Below are 15,070 nucleotides of genomic sequence, written 5' to 3' on the forward strand. Positions count from 1 at the left end.
AATGATACATGAATCACCTACAACGGCTACAGGTTGATACGACTTTTTGGCACGTTAGTATGTATTTACGTTTGAGCCTATCGTTCTCAGTACATTTGCTATCAGTACATCAATCGCTGCGATACTGTTTGCATGTTACTATACGATATACCTGAAATGCATTAAGATCGAGTAAAATAGTTTTAGTGTAAATTTTCATCATCAAACGGTTGTGTTAAATGTGTACATTAATAAATAGGTGTTTGTTCTCGAATAGCCATGTGACCTTAGTGTGAATGAACGATTACATTTATCAAGTTTGAATGCAATTCAAAGAAACAAACTAACATATCAAGGTAAGGTTTCACGTAAAGTATTTCATATCAGTAAAATAGTCCCTAAATTAATAATTTAACAAATCAATAATGTTTTATTTAATAATTTAACAAGGTGTCACTACAATTCATATTTTTTATTAAATTTCATTTATTTTTTTAATTATTTGCATCATATATTTATATTCATTATCAAAAATATAAACAGAGAAATGCGGGTGATTTTGAATAATAATAATAATTTATATTATTCCAAATCATTTGAATTCAAATTCATAAAATTTGGTTACTATTTTCATTTTTTTTTTACTACAACATAAACAAATAAATTTCAATAATTGATATTTGTCCAAATATGTATGTATGTTCTAACTGAACGAATATTTTTATTTTATTTAAGATGATTGTTAAATCATAATAACATATGTACAATACTTCGAGAATTTCAATTAATAAACGGACCGAATTCCTTACTGAATAAGTGATACTTTTTGAGTATGTAATAAGTTCTTCCCTACTCTACATACATACATACATATGTGATTTTTTTTTTAAATAATGATTAAAAAAGCTTTTGTACAATTTTTTTGTGTTTGTTTCAAAATTTAAAACGAATATCGTGTCGCATAACTTATTCCATACCTGTTTGTTAAAAAAAAACAATCGTGAATATGCATATATGTCCATACATGGGTCTACCTCACGGGCCCGAATGTGAAACGCCCGAAAACGCAAATATCGGAAGGCAAAGATCGAAAATCGAAAGATCAAAAAAAAGGGTGCATGGTAAACGGTACATACTCACTTAATTTGCGCGAGCAGGATACAACAGGAACAAGAGGAACAGGCTTTACGGGAGGAAAAGCCTGTTCCTCTTGTTCCTGTTGTATCCTGCTCGCGCAAATTAAGTGAGTATGTACCGTTTACCATGCACCCTTTTTTATCTTTCGATTTTCGATCTTTGCCTTCCGATATTTGCGTTTTCGGGCGTTTCACATTCGGGCCCGTGACGGAGACCGGTCCATACATATATGTATATAATTTATATATGTACTTTAGATTTACAAAATTTAAATAATAATATTTGAGGAATTGAGATTATAGTTATAGTTAGTAATGAATAGTCATTTGTTCGAAATATGTAGATACTTTTTCAAATTTACACATATTTTGAAATGTAATTGTCGTCAGAGATTTGACATTGTTGAATTTTTTGTTTATGACATTCAGTGCTAGAAGGCATCTCAAGCTCGGCACATTGAATTCTTGAATCTCTAGACAGATCTTCGATTCAGCGATCGTCAACATTTAACGCAATGGGGGCCGCAGTTGTACGTTCCACTGTGACTGGTTATCGATGTCGTCCTGGAAATACACCTGATTCTCCTGTCGCTTTTCTGCCACTTTTAAAACCAATTTCTTTCAAGACTGAAAACGTACAAGCAGCCAAATTGGTAAGTGAAATAAATCATCATATAAATAGTTGTACAAATTAGACTTACAGATTCACATTGTAATTAGCTGAATATTTTTATCTATTATTTGGCATTGAAAATATGTTTTGACAATGAATTTAATGTGTGAGTGCATTGTCATATAATCTTATCAATTTTATTACGTAAACAATTCAAGTAATTACGTTGCAAAAATGAATAGCTATTTTTTTAAATCGGATAAAACACCACTGCATTTTAAATTTAATTCTTGAGGAATCCTCGTATATGCAATTCTATTACAGCATAGAAAATCAACGTTGCATGTGCGATGTTATACACTGAAAATGTTTCTTTATTATTATTCAGTCTTTATCTGTCTTTGGTCGGATTTGCATCATTCCTTTGTCTAACTATTTATTTTACAAACGTTTTTAAAAACTTAAGATGTGCATTTGAGTCACTAGTGAATTCACTTTTTCGAATTCAAAATTATGCGCAATTTAAATAGATTTTTTTTATTTCAATTATTTCTATGAATTTTATTTGCATCATTAGAAGAATTTCACTAAAAAAAGTGGGCTGTTTTTTTATTCTGCACTCCATAGTATTTACATATGTTACTTGAATTAAATAAATAAAGTCATGCGTACATTTAAAGAATAAAAGACAGCTTTTTAAGTATGAATAAATAAAAAATAATAACTCTATATATATATAAATATATATATTAATTTATCAACAAAATATTTTGTGCTAATTTCTATTGAATTATTTTATTGAACATAATCAATGTGAAATTTATTTTTGGGTGCATAGTGCGCAGTGCACTTGTTTTAACAGTATTTACATATGTAGCGTCAATGTTCGTTTTGGTCGTCTTCTCTTAAATGCACGGTGTTTAAATACTACTTTATTTTGAAACCACTTCATTTCTCAGCTACGATAACCCCCAGGACTTAAATAAAATTATATTAAAGGCGATGTATGTATATTTTCTTTATCAATAATGTATCGTACTTGTCGTAAAAATGTGCGATATTAAAATGGCTTTTGTGCCATTTCAATTTATGTTTGCACAGGTGTAGAAATGCACATCGTGGATATACAAAAAAAAATGATCGAATTCAATCAAGAAATCATATGTACCCGGATTTTGATAAGAAAATAGATTTGCAAATATGTATTCATATATTTTATAGTGATATGGATTCAAAATAAACGTTCATTTATTTCAAAATATACTACGTATTGAAAGCGATCGTCAAATTGGACATCGAATTTGTTCACACGGTGGAAAACGCAGTGACATCTGTTAATTTATGCTTTAAAAATTGTTTATGCCGCAAATACATGAACATACATATGTATGTATGTACACAGTATGTGTGTAAATAATTCAATTAAATTCCACTGTTATAAATATTATACATATGTATACATAAGAGTACGTATTTTATTGTTTAAAATTCATTGTGCTTCGTTTAAATATAATAAATGTAATTCAAATAAATTCATTCCACTATTGCTATCCACCGAACGGAGTAAGTTTAATATTGAATATTCAAATAATAAAAATAAAAATTATCACATCTCCAATCCGGTGCAAACGATCGAAAAGCGCCAGACAGACTGAACCACATATTAACGACACGTGTACCTTATGCGTGCGCACTGCTCGCACTTACACTAAGCGAAATCTACCTGAAGTCCCGACATACCTACCCTGTATACGTTCTGTGCTTCTGATACTTTAGTTCCGAACTCGCCAGAAAGATCCAAATCAATTTTAATAATTACCATTTTAATAATTGCATCTGTGCACATCGAAAGTTTACTCGTCATCTGAAGTCGAGAATTGCGTTTAAAGCAGCCATCCAGTTAATCTGTGGTTCAATCTGTCTGGCGCTTTTCGAATGTTTGCACCAAAACCAAAATATGTGAGTATGTATGTACATATGTACATATGTATAAAAGTAATATATATATACTATATTTCCGGGTATTGTTGATGTTATTATCAATATATATGTATATATGTATACATGGTACATATGTATTCAATTTGTTACTTGTAATATTTTGATTTAAATGACATAAATACAAAGTTGCATGCAGATATTATTTATTACGTATAAATATTTACATAATTTGTTAGATACTGCTGTTGGTATGTTTTGGTTAAATTAAAAAATATTTTTAGATAAATTCGATCACTAAAATTATTTCAGTTAACGAAATTTTATTGTCACATATTATTTTTATTATTGTTGATCGGAACATAGTACATTTATTATAATTCTCATTCATATGGCGCCAAAGGTGATAACGTACATGAAAATAATTCGACTTTTGACTCGTTGACTCAATCTAATATACATATATGTATGTATAGATATTTGTTGCAAATAGGTACGTTGGTGATAATTTCGTATACTGTTTTCATTTTTTTTAATAATGCATTTAGGTACATATTGTTAAAGTGCATTAGTTATTTAAAAGTACAGCAATATTATTTTGTATATGAAAGTCATAATGTTCATTCAAGAATTGAAATATACAAAACTGTACACAAGATCAGAACGAAGTCGCAGAAGATCGCTTCGTCGAATTCGTTTAGAAAACACAAAGACCCCGTTTAATTTATCACCATCTGAAACTTTGGTAAGATTTTTTGTTCCATACTTAATTTATTAAATTTTACACGCATACTATATTATACATATGTATGTACGTATATCATAATTATTTTTTCCATAGTTTCTTCATTTACGCATTCAATGTTTAAACTAATTTTATCACTTGTTTAAATTAAAATTGTTATTGAACATTCGAATAACATCATAATTGGAATTATCAAAAATAAATACATGTCTCAGAGTTGCGCTGCATTTTGATTACATCAGGAATAGTCAACGAACGATTCCGAAACATTTTAAAGCATTTTAAAATTGCAATCACTTGATGAACTATATTTTACAGATATTATATTTTACATAACGAGCGTTGGTTGAATTACTGATTTATAATATCGATGCTAAATTAAAGTTTCATAATAATAGTTAAGCATTCTCATTTAATTTTCACATAACTAATATTCACATAAGCATTTTAAATTCGCATAATAAAAGATGCAATACTCCTGTTTACATGCATATCATACTACTGCATATAATGCGATTGCCTGGCGAAATTTTGCATTCAGTTTATTCGAAGGGAAGACTTGGACTGAACAATTTTACACTATTGTGTTCATCGTCGAAAAAATGCTGATTTTGGGCCCGTTGTTCATGTACAAAGAAGATATGCAAGTATATTTAATCTTAATTCAATTTTTAAACACATTTATGTTTTTATAGAAACTTATTCCTTGTTTTAGAAACGGGCACTAATTTTTAATTCAGATTTTCCTTAATCTTATAAATACATACTTTCTTGTATGATTTTTCGGAGTCTAATTTATGTATTAAATAAAATTCTACAACATTATCAAAAAAAATCTCATTTGAATTAAAATATCTCATTTTCTTTTTATATACTAGGCATAGGTATTTACATTAAAAATAAATTTAAATTCCGTTTTTTTGAATATTTGAGCTACAGACAAACGTGTGAGTATGTATGGCCAGAAAGACGAGAAATTCTCGTACGATAAAATTGAATATGCCAACGGAAATTACAACGTTAGATCACGTTTTAATTTGCCCGTTGAAGGCTTGCAACCACCTGTACAATGTTGTAATAGAATTTCAATCAACTTGGAATCAATCAGTCGCCCTTCCACTGTTTATATGTCTTTTTGTGAAGGGTTTATATGTATGTGACGATTGGTAAGCGATCAAAATATCTATCGACGGCTTCTGAAACACATTTGGCCGATCGATTTGACGATTACGAAGAGCAGACATGACAAGGCTTGAAGTTGGTTTAGTCGTATCGACCTTCGCTTGAAGTTTGCATGCGTTTTTCTCGAGTTTTTTCTCTACGCTGGTGTATGATGTGGCGTCGCGGGCGCCACTGAACAGCTCACAGGCGATATCTTATCAATACAACACCAGAAGCACATGGTAAGTGTCGTCCGTGTGAGACTGTTGTCTGTGTGAAAAGTGAAGTCGAAAACTAGACACGTTCGCAACTGTCATGCCAAGAAAGTCCTGAATTTCCTCCACCTTCAGAATGGAGTTCATCAACAAGAGGCTCAGTAACGGTGTCAAGTCGGTAAGAAGTCATAATCGTGTTCTGACTCATTTCCAAAGTCCGAAACAATTTATTTCGTAAGACGTTGAGGTACGCAATTATCGTGAAAATTACTGCAATCAAAGCAGTGCTATTTTCCCATTGATTATATTACCAACTGGATATTTCGAGAAAATCATCACACCTGTAAAGCTGGTGTTAAAGTTTGACTGTAGATGTCACTGCACTTTTATTCAATCAAAATGTACAAATTGTGTTTTTGTGGTTGAAAAAGTGAACTATGTAATTGATATATTTTAGTTCACCCAGTTTAATTCACTCGTTCAGGATAACCCGTCAAAAAAAATCCAACCCCTTTATGTACATATGTATATCTTCTCATTTCCGCTCATCTCTGTTCATCTCATGTTCGGTGAATGGAACTGCTCCATCGACCACCCTAAATATATATTAAATTGATTTATTATTATTATTATTATTATAATACATATATATAATATTTGTATTATTATTTATATGGACGATGAGGATTGCACTATTATCCGTATCCCTATTCGTCTAGAATAAAAAGGTTATTATTATTATGATTATTATAAATTTAAATACATAAAAAATTAAATATTTCTCATACATGCTTAAAAACAAATTTATTTTTTGTAAATTAGTAATGTTCATCGATTCTAGATGTACATATACATACATATGTATTTACGAGTAAATCCAAAAATATCATGTTTATATTTTTATCGTAAGAACCCAAATTAAATGTATGTACTGTACATAATGTACTACATATGTATGCATGTACATATGTACATTTGACCGGACATACATATGTACATAAAGTTAACTGAGTACATATATATGTACATTCATATAATATGTATACATATTTGGGTCACATTCAAGATAATTTTATTGTGTGTATAAAATAACAAAGGTATTTAAAATTAAATAATATTAATATTATTTGGTTGACATGTATAACTTTGGTTAACAATATGGGTATTTAATTTATAAATGGCATAATATGATAAATATATTAAGGCTCCTCTACACGATGAGCCGTGTGTCTCAAATGACGATCGCAGTCATTATCGACATAATCATACATACATTTGTATGCATATATGTACATCTTTGCTAATGATTTCAATAAAGTATTATATGTATATATGACGGGCTGAAAACCAGACTGGTACAAGTGACATTTTTAAAAAAAGCCGGTTTAAAGTGTTAAAATAATAGCATTTCATATATGCTATTATTTTAGCACTTAAACTAGATTTTTTTTAAATGTCACTTGTACCAGTCTGGCTTTCAGCCCGTCATATGTACATATGTTTATTTACATATTACTTTTTTTTAATTCATATTTTCATGCTCAATCGATCAACACCTAGAAGCTGTATTTTATTTTTATTCTTATAGTGAAATCAGATGTAAATTTTAGGATACCCGTCATCAAACAGATAAGTGTTCTTCTTTACCAACAAATCTTATGATTTGACAGTTAAAATTGTTAATAAATACTACGCATGTATTATTAAAACATGATTTTTGATATTATTTTTTATGCAAAGGTCACAAATGTCATAACAATCACGGGTCAGCTACATATATCAACTGATATTTTTGATACATCTCATAGCTTATATTTGAAATACAGTTTAATATTGTTACTATGGCGATATATCAGATTTTATGTTTTTTGTACGAAATATAATAAATTATGAAACGGAAAATATTAAGCTACATTAGAACAACGGCTCTCAACCTAGGGGTTCCAAAAAACCACCCGAAAGAAAAAGCTGGTTTTCGTTTTTTTACAAATAAAAATCCGGTTGACCGATTTTCATCGACTTTATTAAAATTAAGATTTTTAAGTTTTGAATTTTTATATCGAAAAAAAAAATTGTAAATATATGTACATACATATACATATTATATTATGCAAAAAATAGTTGCTTATAAATTAAATTGAGTTATAAACATTATGAACTTTCATAAGATCATTATTATATATTATTATTACAATTATAATAAAATTTGTATTATATATCACAGCCATAAAATGGTAGATCCTAAATACGAAAAAATAATTAAATGATTTAAAAAAGCTACTATCAAGAATATATTAAAAAAATAATGTCTTTCCTCGTAGAAAAGCTGTAATCGTGGAATGGTGAATCGTGAAGAATACTACTGAGATGAATTTGTGTTCGAAAACGTAATTAACTATGAAATATTTCCATATTTCAAAGTTAATTTTACATATCATTTTTACAAAGTAGCCTTGTGTAGGTTATTGAAACTAATTTCAATAATATTTCAATGGTTTTTGACCTGATCTTCGTCCATTACTAAATCTCAAAGTCACGACCCATCGACCAAAAAAAGCCGGTTTTCGGTTTTATGAAAAATGGTCAAAGAGCCGGTTTTTCGTTTTCAATTTTCACCCTTTTTAACTCGCCTAAAATGATTTCCTTCACATTAGAATTTTTTGTAATTTAATACCTCTAAATGTTCTTAACTGTGCTCATGGAGCTTGTAAATATGTACATTTATTCATACTGGAATCTATACATATATATATATATATATATATATATATATATATATATATATATATATATATATATACATATGTATGTGGTATCTACCTGGTTGTCTACTCAGGTGTTGTAAAACTATCCTTGTAGGGCTCATTGAATTACATACATTCTGTAAGGTCAATCGATATAAAAGTAAATATTGTGTACATTAGTATGGTATCTCTTTATTGTTACGTTGTACGTTGCTCTGAAGCCAATGAAATGTTGCCTTCGGGCGATTTCCCTGAAAACTTTTACAATTTAGAATGTTTTAAATATGTACATACATATGTATGTATGTATATGAGAAGGTGTGCTCAAATTAGTTCAAATACGAAATCTATAATGTAAGCCAACCAGACTACTTTGACCTTTATATCTCAATAATTATCTTATTAAAAATACATTTCATCTATTATTACAGTATTTCCTGGGGTCGATGATTTATAAATGGTAAACATAAACACCAGTTTCTTTAGGTGAACCAAATGTTTCATTTATTGTGAGAATATCAAAGTACCTACATAAGTACTCAGTTATCTTTCGATTGAATAGTTTTTTCTAGATCTTATTGTCGTTTTGTACATACTGTAATAAACGTTTGGCGCTTCTACATATAATTGCTTGAATTGCATTTACTAGATAGTACTATGTTATATATTTATGTAGATTCTGAAATCACTAAAAAGTGATCTACATAGATGTCGTTCTCTGGAAACGGATTAAATCTATTAATTAAAATGCTTATTTCATTGCTTACTTACGATGTTTTTTACTATGCAACTTTATTATTTAGTTATTTGATTATGATTATTTCATTGATTATGCTCATTCCTGATTTGCGTAAACCGGTTATATTAGTTTTGTGTCTAAAGAATTATATAACACTGCAAGAAATTCTAAAAAATTATATAACACTAAAGTTGTAAATGGCTTGATTGCGGATACGATTCTTGTGATAAAAACACAGCGAATTCATTAATGATTATTAAACACAATTTTTGCAATTTAAAAAGCAAGTCTGCTCTTAATGTATTTAACGAATATTTGTGTGATAGGGTTTGTTTTTTAATAATATTTATTCATATGTACGTACCAGCGTAACCAGATAATTATTTTACCAAATCGGGATTTGTGAAATAAAAATAAATCGGATTTACGAGCAAAAAACGCATAGTTCAATACTTCAATATTTGCTTTTATAATATCAATCATAAATGACATTCTTTAACATTCTTTAAAAATAAAAGAAATATTTTTTCCGACACTCGCCTATTTGTACTTGGCTAAAGAGTAAAGATATTATTTCTTGAAGAATTTCATTCTACTGCTTGATGTAATGGTAAAATTCCGCACATAAGTATACATAATTATCATATTTAATTGAAGTAATTTCGATTTTATCAACTCGATTAGGGATTGCGATTTACCGTCAAATTTCATCCACCGGTAAACAGTAAACATTTTTTCTGACTGACTATCTGACTATTTTAAATTTATACCTAACTGTATGGGTCAAATATTTTTAAATACTGTTTTTGATCCAAACCAAGATCACACTTATAGCCAGTCTCGGTGAAAGCTGATCTAATATATAATTTTGAAAGAGACTTTGTAACTATGTAAGGTTTGGGTGGAGCATCGAAAACAAATCAAAGTTTCTATTTCGACGATATCGAAATTGTTGAATATTATTTTTTTCGATTAAAATAAATTTAATAAAAAAACAAATGAATGTTTCTTATTACATTAGCCATATTTAAGCGGTTTATATTACCGAGCGAAGCCTGGTAAAACCACTAGTACTTCGTAAATACAAGTAATTTGTCTACACTTTCAGCCTCCTTTAGAATCCATTGATGTTTTGCGTTTAGAACATAATAAAATTAAATCTCATTCCAGTATTAATCACGAAAATTAATATTGTATGAAATATGTTATTTTAAGTGAAAACACCCAAAATCATTTAGTGTGGATCTTAATTGGATACAATTATGTAGTATGAGACATTTTAGACACCTAAGCAAACACCTCCCTTAAAATGTATTTACAGAGTATTTCATGTAGTTTGGATGTCTTCTGTAATTCAATCCGAATAATCGTCGCGATCCAATTAACGTACCTGACATTTGTATGTAATTGTGTACTGGTCAGGTACTATCGGGTTTCGCACGCTCATGTGATCTGAACCGCGCTTTTCTGGCCATTCTAGCGTATTAATTTTAATCTCTTTTTTTGTAGGATATCATACACCATGTAATCGATGCTTTTGAAAGCTCAACCACCTCGAAAGCTCCAATCCCGGAACTCCTGTCGTCGAATGTCACTTGCGGTTATCGATACGATATTTTTCAATTTTTTTTTCATTTTGACACACATGTCACATTTAAGCAGCCTTATAAACGTTTCGAAGCTTAAGAGGGCTGGACACCAGCCCCTTGTCCATGCAAACGTATTACACTTCTCCCTTACTCAATTATGGCACTAGAGAAATTATTTTTTAATATGCTATGGATATCCACCATTGGCATGCATCTATACTTTTATTTTTTTGATTAGTTATTTTTTATAGGAGCTAGGAGCCGCCAAACATCTATAAAATCGCCTTTTTTTTTACAAATAAATAAACACACTGAACCCACAAAAAGAGTTCAGTGTGCTTATTTAACGATTGATTTAAAAAAAAATACGCGCACAGTTACATAGAAAATATCTTTCTCATACCGATGATGAAATTTTTTTAAAAATTCGTCGAGTTTCGGAGGAGAAAATTGGAGAATACGAAATCTCGATTTTGTCGATTTAAAATACGTATTATCTGGTCGAAGCGCAACTGTCGCATTCACTCAATATATATATATATATATATATATATATATATATATATATATATATATATATATATATATATATATATATATATATATATATATATATATATATATATATATATATATATTGTTATTAATCAATATTTTAATATTTTAATTTAATAAGTATATAAATATTTCTTGTTTTATATTTATAAAATTTTAAGAACTGGTGTCGTTGTTTTTATGCTTAATTAAGCTATAGTACACACACGCCTATTACATAAACCAAAATGAGCTTTATAAGGTCATGAAAAAAAATTAAAAAATTCCCGTTTTTTCCGAAAACATGTTATTAACCTTCACCTATTATGTAATCAATTCGGACATGTATTTATCTGCAAGGTTTTTTATTAGCTTCACTTTTTAATCAATTCAATCATTCGATGACAAGTTACTCGATTGAAAATCAATAAATATTCCTTGTTAATTGTGATTTTTTAGCTTTAAACGTTTAATTTTCCACGACGTTCTTCCGAGCCACAGTTAAGTTATGTATTTTTAATAATCGTTATTTTTTTTAAGACCATTCTATATTTATTAGTTTGTTGAAATTTCATTTCAAAAATTGCCGCGGAATAATTCTGATTCATAATTTTGTGGTGTACTTATTAGACAACAACTTTTTCCTAATGCAAATCAATTGTGTCGAATTACCGATATCGAATTCAAAGCCAATTGCGATGAATATACACATGTGGTATGGGGTGAATGTGTGTCGGGGTCCTGCCCCTGCGCGGCCCTGCAGAGTATTTTTTAGCCACAGCTCTAGACGGCAACACGTGTCCATGTAGTTGCGCAAAGGCTATTGGCAAAGACGCGGTGTCGTGGTGGTGGTGGTGGCTAAACAGCACTCGGTGCTGCTGCCTCTTCATTGCAGCACGCTCGACATGGATTCCAAGAAGTCAGTATCTCAAGACACCCTCGATGAAACCTTCGAGTCAATGACCCCCCTCGAACTCGATGATCCGCCGCAGATAGAACAAATCGAAACACCTACCCCAACTCCAATAAGCACGCCGAAGAATAGGCTCAGCGCTTTGGCATCGCCATTCAAAAGACCCATAGCTATGTATAAAGGATCGATGAAAAAATCTAAAACAATAGATAAAGAGGAGGCGGGTGATTTAGAAAAGTCGAAAAAGGTCAAAAAGACAGAAGAAGAAGTGAATGTTGTCGAAAAGAAGAAAAAGAAGAAAAGCAGTGCCCGCGTAAGAGCAGGAGCACTAGTGCGACGGTTAGGTACACTTGGAGGGCGCAAAGAAGTCTCCCCTGAGAGTACTGCTTTGACTTTAGTCAGTCAGGAGCATGCAGACGGACAGGACGCTACTCCTTCAGAACCGAGTGTCAACGATGACTCCGGGTCACAGTACGGGTCTGTTGAAGACATGGAGATTCCAACGCCATTGAAAACGCATATTGACGCCCCTCCACCTGTAGACAAATCCCCTCCACGCTCACCGACAACATCTACCGGTGACCCATTACTTGTCGACGACGTCGCCACCAACCACCCCGTCTCGACGTTGCCCTTCGCTTTATCCACCTGGAAGCCTAAGAGCCCACCACAAATCGAGAAGCCGATAGAATCGATTGGACCTAAGGACTCGCTCCGGAAGCGCATATCGGTCGTGGAGCAGGAAGAGAACGTGGAATCGTCTGAAGACTCGCCCAAAACGAAACTATCGAAAATGGTTCATCTAGCGAAACAGCAGTTGGGTGGCAGTGCCGAAAATGAATCACCGCCAGCAGGTCGTAGAAGCCGTAGCAGAAGTGTTAGTCCCAAAGTCCCATCCATTCCGGAAACGGGACCTACGCCCAGCATCAGCCCCTCCTTGACCAGAATGAACCTCTATGAAGGGTCTAGCGCAGCTCAATCTCCCCCTTCGGAGAGTCTGGCCAGAGAAACTGTAGACGCGTGGCTGGAATCGAGATCTGAAATCGGTAGTAATACGTCGGTACGTACTAGATTTTGTTACATTCATAGATCAGGTTTTTCCATTCGTTTCGGAAAGCGTGCTGGCGTGTCCTCAGTCCTGTTTCGTGTTCGCGACGATGTGGTACGCTTTTCCAATTTGCTGAAAAAAAGTCCTTAATGGATACTTCAAGTAATACGGTTGAATACACTTCGGTGTGCGAATGTTGCGGTTGGAAGGTTGAAACCACTACAATATGTTCCGTGAGTTTTTCTGATTATGAATTCTATGCTATGTATTTGATAACAATGATTTACCTTCGAGAACGTTGACGCACACTACCAAAAAACCATAACGATCTTAATAAATTTTATTTTATCAAAAGTACTTCTATAAACTAACAACAAAATGATATATGTGTCTCAGCTATAATTGTCACAAGTTAAAATTGTTAAATAAATAATTAAATTTTATTATCGTATTTCGTGCAAGGTCGGTAAACTTACAAACATGTTTGTACTAAGTTTGTACACATATAAAATGCAATACATACATATGTAAATGCTACATATGTACTTATTTTTTCTCCTTTTTTTAAGTTTTTGGATTCAACTATCTCTTTAATTACTCAACGGATTGGACTGAAACTTTTTTTACACGTAATAGGTATAAAAAATTTCAAACACAATTAATTTTTAAATATTTTTACCTCAACCAAAAGTAGTATCTTTACTCTAGAGTTTCTAGGTTTTTTGAGTTTTTTTCCAAAACCTTTCAGCGTATTCAACTGAAAATTCATATATAAAAGATTTAGCATAAGACCAAAAAATGTATAAAATTTGGTGAAGGTCTATCAACCGAAAGTGGCAGTCTATCTTGATCGATTTTTCGTCTACTATTTTTATCGACATTTTAAATAAGTGTGCTCTATAGGAAAATTCCAGTATAATCCTTGTATCAATGTCATGTAAATAAATAAAAAATCATCAAAGTTGATAACAACGGAAGTGGGTTATTTTCCTTTTAAAAATGTCAAAAATGTTTTTCTGAAAATTTATATTTGTGTTTTTTATTTACTAACTAAGTAAATAATTAATGTAATAAATAAGATTTTGGCTAGAATTCATTAACCGGAAGTGGTATATTTTTAGAAACAGATTTTCATTATTTTATTTTGACCTTTTAAATTATTTCTATCTTCTCGATATTTTATGCTTACATAATTTATAATGATATTAAGTAATAAAAAAATTTTGGACAAATCCAATGGCCGGAAGTAGAACTTTTGTCTTTAACTGAAAATCCAAAATGTGTGATTCCCTACGTTAGCGCTAAAACGAGAACATTATAACCGGTATGTGTGCGTCATTATTGAGTTTTGCTTTTGACACTTCTTATTTTCCCCAAATTCATAGATAAATTAAAATAAAGAACTTTCACTTTATTTTAATTGATATACACATAAATTTCATAGTTTTTTTTTGTTTATCTATTATTTTATAAGTTGCAACTACATACTCGTAGTTCTGAGATGCTAAACCCAAAAAATAAAAATGATTATTTTTTGTTTTACCGAAACATACATAGACATATAATTGGTTAATACAAATTTTAAATAGATGAAATTTTGTGATTATGAGAAAATTCGACTGATTTTTACAAGCATTTTATTAGATTCACTGTTATTTTACCTATCGTTCGAATTGCCTTTGTCTGTTCTAGAGTACCTTTGTAGATATTATTTTA

The 15,070-nt window shown here is 30.8% G+C and overlaps 1 protein-coding gene across 7 annotated transcripts in view; it reads left to right on the forward strand.

The window, feature by feature from the left end:
• The window catches only part of Rab32 (RAS oncogene family member Rab32), a 20,271-nt gene continuing 5,201 nt past the window's right edge, over nt 1-15,070 (forward strand). The window contains exons 1-2 of one of the 7 annotated variants that reach the window (XM_077431355.1): nt 1-335; nt 1,545-1,768. In XM_077431355.1, the coding sequence (XP_077287481.1) occupies nt 1,631-1,768 (138 nt within the window). In that variant the 5' untranslated portion in view covers nt 1-335; nt 1,545-1,630. Of the gene's footprint in view, nt 336-1,544; nt 1,769-4,058; nt 4,160-4,230; nt 4,412-5,475; nt 5,966-11,738; nt 13,367-14,553; nt 14,594-15,070 lie in introns of those variants that run through there. The other 6 variants (XM_077431338.1, XM_077431346.1, XM_077431364.1 and 3 more) reach the window with 6 other exon arrangements.

Source organism: Arctopsyche grandis, chromosome 1 (genome assembly GCF_051622035.1).
Source record: "Arctopsyche grandis isolate Sample6627 chromosome 1, ASM5162203v2, whole genome shotgun sequence".
In the NCBI taxonomy this organism is placed as follows: domain Eukaryota; kingdom Metazoa; phylum Arthropoda; class Insecta; order Trichoptera; family Hydropsychidae; genus Arctopsyche; species Arctopsyche grandis.